We start from the raw sequence: 12,689 nt of genomic DNA, 5'->3' as shown, positions 1-12,689 counted from the left end.
TGTGTGTGCGTGTGTGTGTGTGTGTGTGTGTGTATGTGTGTGTGTGTGTATGTGTGTGTGTGTATGTGTGCGTGTGTGTATGTGTGTGCGTGTGTGTGTGTGTGTATGTGTGCGTGTGTGTGTGTGTGTGTGTGTGTGTGTATGTGTGTGTGTGTGTGTGTGTGTGTGTATGAGGGTTTTGCTTGCATGTATGACTATATATCATGTGCATCCTAGAATTGTAGCTGTGGAGAGTGGGGACCCACAGTATGGGGTAGGAATGGAAGCTTGGTTCCTTCAAAGACAAACAAACAAAACAGTGTTCATAACCATTGAGCCATCTCACTACTCCCTTATTAAGTTTAATTATATGAGAAGCAATACAAAAATATTATTAACGCATTCAAGCCATTTCTTTTTTTCAATGTAAATGATCCTAAATCTTGCCTTTACACAGGAATGTATTGTTATTTTTGTTTTTGTTTTTCTTTTTCAAGATAGTGTTTCTCCACGTTCCCATGCCTCCACAAAACTAATTCTGTAGGCCAGACATGCCTGAAACTCAGAAATCTGCCTGCCTCTGCCAAAGGTGCTGGTTATAGAAGCATGCACCACCACCAGACTCATTTGTGATTTGTAAACAAATTAATTCTTTCATGAAAAGTCTGTATATGTTCGTGTGTATTCCAAAACATAAAAACACAACCTACACAGTCTGTATGTTTTCAAGGAATGAACATTTGGTTTTAGGTAAGCGTATAGTGTGCTCTATGCTGGGGAGAACTTTCTCGAGCTCTCAGCATCCCTTAGTGTTTGACTAGGGTTGAGGCCTAATGAGTTTTCTCCTCCCATTCACCTTGTCTGCTGGTGTTGTCTTTGCTCAGCTCCTCCTTAGGCAGCCATGTTTCTTGCATTTCATGCATATAGTTTCTCTCACGTCTCTGAGATGCACAGTCTCACAGAAAACTTCCTGTTCCTCTGCCTCTAACTATATTCCTACCCCTTCTTTCTCAGTGCTTCCTGGGCCATAGTTCAAAAAATGTGTTGCTTATGTGATAGTTTCGACTGAGAATCACAACTCAGCTTTTTAACTGATTGTGCTTTGCTGGAATGATCTCCATGTGTTGTTAAAACACAAAAAGAAAAGTTTTGCTTGATGAGGAGATAAATTCCTCTTTGTTGTGGGAATGAGGAGAAATATTTAGAATGCAATTAGGAATTATGCTGATTTAGTAAATTACTGATTATAAGTTCTCCTCCAAGATCTTGACTTCACTAAGCCTAGGGAAACAGGCTAGTTATCCAGTACTGCGCTTGATTTTCCCCTTTTTGAGAATTGAGAGGATCATAAGTACAAGTCAAAGCTATTAGTTGCCACCAAGGCATGTGTGCCATCTTGCACACTAGGGTTATCCTGCAGTGCAGATCATTGCTGTGACCCATAGGTGTGGGACTGTGGGATGGCTCCCTTCTTTGGAAGATTGCATGTTGCCTTCTGGTACCATGAACGTTAGTCCCCAGAGATGTCACATCCATCTCAAGTTCTCTGGGATCTGTGTCCAAAGTGCCTAGCTTCTTCAATTGTAGGGACTCACCTTCTACCTTTGGGAGGAAACCATGGGCAACAGCAGTAGCCTGTAATGTTTTGGGAGTCTCTTGGACAGCTGTGACCAATAAATTAAAAGCAGGACTCACACGTGTGGGGTTGGTGGTTCTGTGAGAAAATTATGGATCAGCCTAAATGCGAAATCTTCATTTGCACTTTAAATGTACAACAGCACAGCAATTCATATGTATTATGGGGAGTTTTGTCAGATGAATAATAGGATGATTCCTTATGACTGTTTCAGACTTTTTTATGTTATTCTACTCCCCTGGGTTTATGTCTGTCTCTTCTCGACAATTAAATCCCTCCTCTGTTTGTCTGTTTCCCCCTCAAATCACTTGTTCCCTGTTATTCCCATCTCTATTTCTCTACACACAACCCACCATGGTCTCTTTTTGCTTTCCTGGGTTACCATATTCACTCCAGGTGTACTCACATTTGAAGAATTGTCTGTTTCTGCATCTCAGTTACTTCAGTAAATATGATCTTTTCTTGGTCTATCAATTTATCGCAGTGCTCATAATTTCAATTTCCATCGCAGCTGAATCATATTCCATAGTGTGTATGTACCACATTTTCACTATCCATTTTTCATATAAATGACATTTTAGTTGTTTCCATTTTGTAGCTATCAAAATGTAGCAGCAGTGAGCATGGAGGAGACATATTTCAAGCCAAGTAGTAGAACTTCTGTGTCTGGTTGTAGAATTATTTAACTTGGGGATTTGATTATTTGAGGAACTTGCACTCTGATTTCCCGAGTGGCTAGATTTTTTTAAATGAGATTTTTATGTTGTATGTCATGGAATTATTAGCAGTATTGTTCTTTCTCTTGTTGGGAAAAGGTAGAGGAACGTGTCTTACATAATGCCATTTTGGATGCAGACTCCATTCGACCTATGGAATGAAACAAGTTTCAAATTCTGGGGGCTTAGATGAGCTGGGCACTTTCCAGAAGCTAACCAACCCTCTCTAAGTAAAATTCCTCCCCAAAGCATTATGCCTATTCCTAACTACAAAAAGAAAAAAAATTGGTAGAACAAAAATACTTACATCCCATCAGTTGACAATGATGGAACACTTGGGAATGTCCCTAATCCTCCAGTTATGATTGGTTAAAATTACACCTGTAAATTGGCTCTCATCCTTGTGGCTTTTAAGCTTATAAACCCTGCTTTAGCCTCTGCTCAAGACTTCTAGAAAAAAAAAACAAAAACAAAAACAATCAAACCAAATTAACAAGATTTTGATCAATCATCAGCTCTGCTTATGTGGTGTGGACAATAAAAGTTTTGATTTTTCATGAGCTCACTGAAGTATTCTCTCCCCCTCCTTATGGCACACAACAGACATGGTGTAACCTTTGGGGTCCCACCCTGGCCGCCATATTGAGAAATGGGATAGAGACCATCCCATAAGCAGAGGGAGGCCCTCCAGAGTCTGGTAAGGTTTTGCAGTCAAGGGGATAGGGCTCAATACGAAGGCTGAACTCAACCTTGAGTTGAGGAAGAGGAAGGATGCCTCTTTTTCCCTGGGAATTTCAGGCATGGAACCAAGTGTGCCAAAATAAGTGGGACAGGACTCTGACTCTGGGACTGTATTGTTTTGCTGATGTCTCTTTCATTGGTCTGAATATTTGTCCTCCTTACTGTCTTCTCTTCCCTCCATCCCCTGCTGCCAGTTTCTCTTTCTCTGTGTTCTCATAATTGTCAGCCTTTCCATACTTGTTTCTTTGCAAATGAAGAATTCCCAGTCCAACTTGAGGGCCCCACTACACCTCTTTTTACAGTATTTCAATTCTTCCAAATCCTTCACAGCCCAATAGGGTCCTGCATGAATCCAGGGAAACTCCAGACCTTCTGCTTCCTGGAATGGTCTACCTTCATTGTTGTAGAGCCACCAGAAGGCACACGTAACATGTCACTTGTGCCTATGGTTAAAGAAAGATCTTAGCCAAACCTGGCCACCCAGACCAGATCCACTACATGCTGGCATGAGAAAGGCTCCAAGGGAACCTTCCCCAACTCTATTGGGTGTCCCTGGCATGCTACTCTGTCCGTGTCTGCCAGTTTCTGTCTGGGGTTTCGTTTGATGGTTGTTTTATGTTTCATATTCACAGAACTGGGCCAAACTTCATCTGCCTGCCGTTCACTCTTTGACTTAGTCTTAGCCCATTTTAAGCATTTTTAGAAAGGACAAAAATGCAGCTGAATCATGACAACAAAACCCGATGAACCGGAACGTCTCTTAAAATCCTGCTCCTGAGGTTAGGAGCCCAGCACTTCTGCAGCCCTGATTCTTGTGGGACCAAGCTGGCAAGGTGCCCCTCCCATGAAATTACAGCACTTCACTGTGAAAAAGAACGGTTTCCTATCTTGAGCATGGATGATTATTTCCCACGTCTTCTCTATTTGTCTACTCAAGTCAAATTTGTTATTTTTCATATTCTCCTGCATAATTATTCTGATTCTCCTGTGTATATTTTGCTCTATTTTACTATGCATTGTTCTGCGTTGGTGAAGTGAATTGTGTTAATTTGTGACTATGTTGAAATGCACTTATGTCTCCACCAATTTTAAGGAAGTATGTTTCTGGGTGCAACAATAGTATTGGCAGTGCTCTCTCTGTCTAAGCGTTAAATGTCTTTCTATGGTCTCCTGGCTTTGGGATCATTATCCAGACACCTGGTAGAATTCTGGTGCTTGGCCGTTTCACGTGGTTTGACATTGTTCTTTACAGGTTTTATTATTAATTTCTGCTTCCTTTGTCTCCTTTATGTAACAGAGAAGCAAGCCACCTATTCATCCTTGCTGAAAGAAGAGAAACAGCAAGAAACGGCTCATTCTCCGGGAAATATGTTCCAGGTCAGTGGTCATGTCCATCATTTTTCTGGAAATGTTATATTTTGAGACATTGAAAGTCTTTAATTTTCTTCCTCTGATACTTTTTAAATTTATTATACAAAGGATTACAAACAACAAAAAAATTCAAATACTGCAATTAACCAACCCAGAGACTAGGCAACTCAAAATGCGCTTTTTACAGTGAGAAGACTCACTAGAAACAGAAGCTCTGGAGCCACAGGTGTAATTTTATATTTTCACCATTGAATGTATGCTTATGAATTGATGCACCATCAAAACAAGAAAATCTGTGACAGAATTAAAACTAGAAGAAAATTAGATTTTTTCATAACTGGTTTTTATTTCCAGCACCCACTCCTACTTCAATGCTGGATATTTAATTTTTCATGTTCTCTTTTCTCCACATTCTACTGTTGCCACATGTACAGTTTCAATGTATGTATATTATTGTCCAAATTCTGCATAAGAGAGAAAATGTGGTTTCTTCTCTCTGACAATCTGTGACCTCACTTACTATGAAACATTCCAAGTCCATCCATTTTCCTGAAAAACTTGTTTTAGTTTTTCTCTGCATCTGAATAGTATTTCAACATATATATGTATATATGTATATATATATATATATATATATATATATATATATATATATGTATATTTCATTTTCATTATCCATTCATCTGTTAATAGACAGTTGAGTTCATCCCAATACTTCGTGCTGGTAAATAAAACAGCAATAAACATAGGGTATATTCTCTAGCATTGGGTGTGAAGTTCCCTGGGTATAAGCCCTGGTGAGAAAGAGCTAAGTCATGTGTATATGCTAGTTGTAGCTTTAATTTTTTAATCATCTCCAAGCAGGGTTTTATTTCAGTGTATTAATTTACACCAACCAGACAGACACACACACACACACACAACACCTCTACAGTGATTGAGGTTTACTTTCTCTCCACACCTCTGTAACATTTGTTATCAGATTAGTTGGTGACAGCCATTCTTCCTGGGGTGAGGCACTGTTACAAAGTAGTTGCCATTTGTGTTTCTCTGATGCTATTTTAGGGATCATGACCACTTTTTACCATATGTATTGTTCACTTGTGTTTCTGTCTTTGAGATGTGTATACTTTATTTGTCCTTTTGTAGATTGTTAGTTTCATTGTCATGCAATGTAAATTGTGTAATTCTTGGGAAATTCTGCATATGAGCTGCTATCCAGGGTGTTGCTGGTACAGAATCTCTCCCATTCTGTGGTGCCTGTGTGCTCTGCTGCTTCTTTCTTTGATGTACAGATCTGTTTCCTTGGGGTTAGTTCATGTGCTGTTGTTGTGGGTTTTTTCCTAATCAAAAACCTATTACCCATCTGTGTCCTTAAAGGCACTCACTGTGTTCCCTAGGTTGCTGTTTTTCTAGTTTTTCATAAGGTTTTCCTCCATATTAACGTTACCTACAGGTACAGCATTTCAAATCACATCTCCTGATCATGAATTTTACTTGCCAGACATGAACACTATGCTCCTATGAGACATAAACACAGTATTCATGCAGGGTAGATGAACGTGTGTAGACCTTATGTTCTTGCTTCATGGATATGATTTTGAGACTCTCGTGTTTTCACAGAGTTGGAAGATTCATTATAGATTCATGACTATAGTAGAAATCATCTTTTTGCATAATTGTCCTCACTCATCTACATCCATAGTTTCCTTAAGTTTCTTCATATCCAGGAAAGCACTGTGCCTGGTGTCACGGGGTCAATTTGTCCTTTTTGTTTCAGGGTCTGTTGACATTCAGGGATGTGGCTGTGGACTTCTCCCAGGAGGAGTGGGAATGCCTGGACTCTGCTCAGAAGGCTCTGTTCATTGATGTGATGGTGGAGAATTACAGCAACCTGGTCTCTGTGGGTGAGGACATTTTGCTTGTAAAATTTCTAACTCATCCTTCATATGTACTGATTTAATAGGTTATAAACTCTCTGTTAAACTGTCTTAGAAAAATCAGAGGACCTAGGACAATTTGGGAATATAAAAGAACTATTTCATGGTATTTGCTCTTTCCTTTTTTTTTTTTTTTTTTTTTCCTTTTTTTCTTTCATTTACAGGTGTCGTGCACCCTTCATTTTGGTTCTGAAATACATTCAGGAACTTGTAGAATATAAAATTTGCACCCATAACATTTTTTCCTTTTATTGAAATTGATTCTTTTCATATACAATGTATCTTGACTATAGCTTCTGGTCACATCCTCTCAGCATAATTCTTGGATATCTGACAGAATACTTGCTTTCCATTCATTCCTTTTGAAAATCCAATGCTTTTTATCATTATCATCATCGTCATCATTATTATTGTTATTGCTATTATTATTATTATTATTATTTAGGAAAAACCCTTTCATTCTTTTAAGTGACCTTTAATTTTAGAATTCTGTCTTCTGAACAGTACTCTTTTTTCCATTTGTGAGTACAAATGCTAGGAACTTGGAATTGGAGAAGTTTATTTCATTATTTTTACCTCAGAAAAAGACAAACAGTTAAAAATACAAACATATATTATAGATATAATCAATTAGTGAGCTCCTTCCCTTTGCTAATTATTAATTCCTCAATTACATGTTTCATTTTCTATGAAGGCTCTCACTGTTTTGTGAGATTTCATATAATAGTGAAGGAAAAAGTTTGACCTCTGGGACATTCATTCTAAATAGTTGCTGCTGAGAGAGAGCATAGGCTGGCAGTAATTTATCAAATGTTTAATTTTAGACCACACCCAAATAATCTGAATTGTACTTATTTTCTAGAGAACTATTGCATATGTGATACTGGCCATCAACATGTGAATACTGAAAAGCAGTCTTGTCAGTGTAATGGACTTGGCAAATGGATTCAAGAACGCTCCAAATGTTCACTTTACAAAAATAGTACAACTACAGAAAACTCTAGCAACTACAGAAGTAGTAATCACAGGACTGCCTCTATTTACTTGTCAAACCCAGAGAGACATAAAAGCCCTAACAGTGGAGAAGAACCTTGCAAAGCTAAATACTGTGAGAACTCTTTAAATTTGCGTCCCAACATTACTGAAGATCAAAGACTCTACACTGCAAAGAAAGAGCACACACAGGAGGAATATGATGACATTGTTGGTTCAACATACAGTCTTTTACAACAAACAATCTACCTTGAAGAGAAACCACACCAGTGTGGGAAATGTGGGAAATGCTTCAGTACCTCCTCAAACCTCAGTGTACATCGCAGAATTCATACTGGAGAGAAACCCTATAAGTGCAATGTTTGTGAAAAGTCCTTTAACCAGTGTGCAAATCTTAAAACACATCAAAGGCTCCATACTGGGGAGAAACCTTACAAATGCAAAGAATGTACAAAATCTTTTCGTCAGTCATCAGCACTCAAAAACCATCAGAAAATACATACTGGAGAGAAGCCTTACAAATGCAAGGAGTGTGACAAATCTTTTACTGTAAAGTCGACACTTACAAAACATCAGAGAATTCATACTGGAAACAAACCCTACAAGTGCAGTGTTTGTGACAAATCCTTTACCCACTGCTCAAGTCTCAAATCACATCAAAGACTTCATACTGGAGAGAAACCTTACAACTGCAAGGAGTGTGGAAAGTCATTTCGTCAGTTGTCAGCGCTTAAAAGCCATCAGAAAATCCATACTGGTAAAAGACGTACAGGAGAGAAGCTTTACAAATGCAATGAGTGTAACAGAACATGTAGCCACTATTCTTCACTTAAAAAGCACCAGAGAATTCATTCTCTAGAGAAATTATATAAATGCCAAGAATGTGGTAAGTGCTATATTGAATTATCACACCTGAAAGCACATTACAGAATCCATACTGGTGAGAAACCTTACAAATGTGAGGTATGTGACAAATCCTTTACTACGACCTCAATTCTTAGAAAACATCAAAAAATTCACACTGGAGAGAAACCTTACAAATGCATAGAATGTAACAAATCCTTTACCCAGGACTCACATCTTAGGAGACACCACAGAGTTCACACTGGAGAGAAACCTTATGTATGTAAGGAATGTGACAAATCTTTTTCTAAGTCTTCAACTCTTAGAGAACATCAGAAAATTCATACTGGAGAGAAAATTTACAAATGCAAAGACTGAAATATCCTTTACCAAGTATTCGTATCTGAGAAGACATCAAAGAGTTCATTCTGAAGTGAGACATCACTTCTGTAAGGAATGTGGCAAATCTTTTACTAGGAGCTCATATCTTAGAATACATCAGAAAATTCATACTGGAGAAAAACCTCACAAATGCAAAGACTGTGACAAATCCTTTATCCAGCTTTCAAAACTTAGAGTGCATTATGGAGTCCATACTGAAGAGAGAACTTGCATGTATAAGAAATGTGGCGAATCCTTTTCTACATGCTCACCTTTACAAGCACATCAGAAAATGCATACTGTGGAGGAAAATACTGTTATAAATATTGTGACATAGCATTTATCTCGTATTATCTGCTCACCAATCACAACAGTATACATAATAAAAACATAAGGATAAGAAATGTGTGACAGCCTTTAAAGAAGTTAAATCTTAGAAGACAATCACCGAGTTTATATTAAAATAAATTCTGGGTCTCTTAACTGCGTGAAAGGCTGTATTTTAATGTGTATAGGCATTTTCACCACAAGTATGTCTGTGCACTACATGTAGGCCTACTACATGTGGACACAAGAACAGGATATCAGAATCTCTAAGTTAGCATTAAGGCAATTGTGCGCTGCTATGTGTGTATTGGGAATCAAGCCTGTGGTCTCTGGAAGAGCGGCCGGTGTCCTTAACTACTATTCCATCTTCTTCATCTCCTGGGAAAGGCCATAATAAAAACAAATGGTTAATAATGCCAGGCATGGCGGTGTTCACCTGTTATCTCAGCACTAAGGACATGGAAAGAGAAAGGTTTCTGTCATTTTTTTGAGGCCAGCCAGATATATAGCAAATTTTACCACAGCAAGATTATATAAACCTTGTCTTGAAAAAACATAAGGACAAAATACAATACCAAAAAATGTGAGAGACAAAAAGAGCTCTTTAGTTTTATCTCTAATTTTGCTGTACATCACAAAACTCATGCTTCTGAGAAAAACACATAAAGGCATACTGTATATAATTACATATATATTATTCTGCATTGGAAATCACACACACACACACTATCACCAACACCTATACCACCAACAGCATTCGATTTGACAGATTCTTTACCTGGTGCTGAAATTGTAGACATTAAAGAAAATTCATCATGAAAGGAAACATACACCAAAAAATATGTTCCAATGAATTCTCGTCATTTATTCACCTTCAAAATCTGTATGCTGAGCCAAACTATACTAATAGCAAGATGGTAAGAAACTGTAAAGAGTTAGACTGTGTCCATTTGCTTAAAAACAAAACACCCAGAATAGCTGAAGCAATTCTGTACACTTAAAAGATCCTCTGGAGGAATCTCCTTACCTGATCTCAAGCTGTACAATAGAGCCATAGTATTAAAATAGCAGGGTACTGGCATAGCAAAGGAGGGTTGACCAATGAAATTGAGTCAAACAACCAAAAATAAATCCACACACATATGGACACTTGATTTTTGACTCAGAAGCCAAATCTATTCAACGGAAAAGGGATTGCATCTTCAACAAATGTTGCTGGTCCAAGTGTATTAAAGACCTCAACATAAAACCAGACACACCAAATCTCTTAGAAGAAAAAGTGTGGAAGAGCCTGGAACTCATTGGCACAGGAGACAACTTCCTGAGCAGAACTCCAACAGCCTAGGCTCTGAGGTCAGCAATTAATAAACTGGACGTCATGAGGCTGAGAAGCTTCTGTATGGCAGAAGACACTGGCAACAGAACAAAATGACAACATACAGACTGGGAAAAGATACTCACCAACCATACATCTGACAAAGGACTAATATCCAAAATATATAAAAGAGCTCAAAAAATTAAACACCACCAAAGCAAATAAAACAGTTAAGAAATGGGACTTAGGACTAAACAGCATTCTCAATCGAATGGCTGAGAAACACTTAAATGCTCAACGTCCTTAGTCATCAGAGAAATGCAAATCAAAACTCTGAGGTTCCATCTAACACTGATCAGAATGGCTAAGATCAAAAACTCAAAGTGATAACATACGGTGTTAGGGATTTGGAGTCCTTAATCCCAGTTGGGATAGATACTGGATCCTCCTGTTGGGACTCTAGGTGAGAGAGGTAAGGAAGAATGGGGAAATAGAAGGATCCAGAGGGTCCTAGAAACCTACAAGCAGACCATTAAGGCCAGTGGATCTGGATTCAGGCAGGTAAGCTCAAACTGCTGTACCAACCAAGGACAATGCATTCAGTAAACCTAGGACTTCTGTCCAGGTCTAGCCAATGAATAGTTCATTCTCCACAATTGTGTGGAGAGCAGAGATTGACTTGGGTTTGAACTCATGTACCACCTACTTGACCCCATCCCCTTGGTGGGGAGAGCTGGTGACACTCAAAGGAAGAGTAAGCAAGCTACCAGAAAGAGACCTGATGGGCTATGATCTTACAGTGGGGGGTGAGGTCCTCTTCTGGCACTGACCTAGAGGAGGGGAATAGGATGGAGGAGGGAGGGAGGGGGACATGGGAAGATACAAGTGGGGCAATAGCAATTAAGATGTAATCTAAATAAACTGCTTAAGTAATTTTTTTCTTAAAAAGGCTGTGAATGTAACATCATGTACATGTCCACATACACTTTAGAAGTGTCCAATGTGGGGGCTGGAGAAATGACTCTGATTAAGGCCACTGGTTGTTCTTCCATAGAACCCTATAAATTCACAGCATGTATATCAAAGCTCAAAGTTGTCTGTAACTCTAGTTACAGGGGATCTGATGCCTTCTGGATTTTTCAGGTACTGCATGGACACACATGTAGACAAAGCACCCATACACATAAAATTAATTAAAAAGAGAGAAATCTGCAAGGTAGCAAGGTATTGCACCACATGCCTTTAATCTCTGCACTATGAAGGTAGAGACGGGGGGGGAGGGGGGGGGCGGTTTCTGTGAGGTCAAGGCCAGCCTGGTCTCCAGAGCAAATACCAAGATAACCAGTGTGACACTAAGACTGTCCCAAAAGAAAAAGGGAAGAAACAAAGGAAGAAAAAGAAAGAAAAAATTCCCTGAAGGCATGTAGGAAATCATTTTTCATTTCTGTGGACAATGTGCTTAAAATTACATTTACTATTAACTTGTAAGATAGTGGGACTTCTGAAGTCTTTCATAGAGCTTTACTTTGGGTTAACCTACCCACTCTTCCTCCTTTCTTCCCATCCCATCTACAGTAAAATATTTGGCACCCTTTATTCAGTGCTCTATTTCTTTATATATCCTGTGTGCTACTATCTTCTCTTACTATATTTTTTACTTTGATTGCAAAAGGATACATTTTTAAAATTTCTGGTGATGAAAATAATATCTAAAATATCATGAATATATAAATATACAGTGTAAATGCAGACATAATTATATAAAATTTTGTATGTACCATTATACTTTCGTATATATGTATATAAATATACATATATACATCATTATGTCTTTTCTATGTGTTTCCCATATTCTCTCTTTTCATGCTAGTCAAGGGCAATTGGGCAAAGTAAATATTCTTGCTAATATTTGCTGGGAGAGTTTTCAAATATTTACAATATTTACAATCGCTAATCAATATTAATTCAGTAATGTGTTAAAATATGTAAGACAGCTTCTTGAACATAGTGTACACATCTTTAATGTTGTATTCCCACATGATATGACATTAGTAAATAGAACTATGTGCTTTACCCAAAGTGCCCCAAAATTAAGGACAGTAGCTTTTGGGAGGAGGAAAATTCTCATTTTCTGGGAGTCTTTAGTTATATGAAAAGAGGTATGAATTGAATATTGATATGCATCTGTAATAGGGAATTAAGCTCAGCAGAGAACATAGAAATTAAATTCCCCAGGCCTCCCCCGGTGAGCAGCTGTAAAAGGTTTTCATCAGTGGATCTTGCGAAGAGACCTTGCATTAATCTCGAGAAGGTTATATACCATGATATAGCCTTAACCAGTGGCTAAAGAAGAATCCAGGATGATCAGAGAAACCTGAACCATCCAGGGAGTTCTAAAGGGCACGACTAGTGAAAGAATAAGCAGGCTACCAAGTTGAGACTTGATA

General features: G+C 38.3%; 1 protein-coding gene and 1 pseudogene across 1 annotated transcript in view; both read left to right on the top strand.

Moving 5' to 3' along the window:
* LOC127191349 (zinc finger protein 883-like) overlaps positions 1-9,037 on the top strand; it is a 65,463-nt pseudogene extending 56,426 nt beyond the window's left edge.
* The window catches only part of LOC127191345 (zinc finger protein 54-like), a 213,296-nt gene that overhangs the window by 79,860 nt on the left and 120,747 nt on the right, over positions 1-12,689 (top strand). The window contains exon 2 of the mRNA XM_051148409.1: positions 6,224-6,350. Within this exon, the coding sequence (XP_051004366.1) occupies positions 6,224-6,350 (127 nt within the window). The remainder of the gene's footprint in view (positions 1-6,223; positions 6,351-12,689) is intronic.

Source organism: Acomys russatus, chromosome 7, assembly GCF_903995435.1.
Source record: "Acomys russatus chromosome 7, mAcoRus1.1, whole genome shotgun sequence".
In the NCBI taxonomy this organism is placed as follows: domain Eukaryota; kingdom Metazoa; phylum Chordata; class Mammalia; order Rodentia; family Muridae; genus Acomys; species Acomys russatus.
The sequence above is the reverse complement of the archived record's forward strand: the minus strand, read 5'-3'. Positions and strand labels throughout refer to the sequence as shown.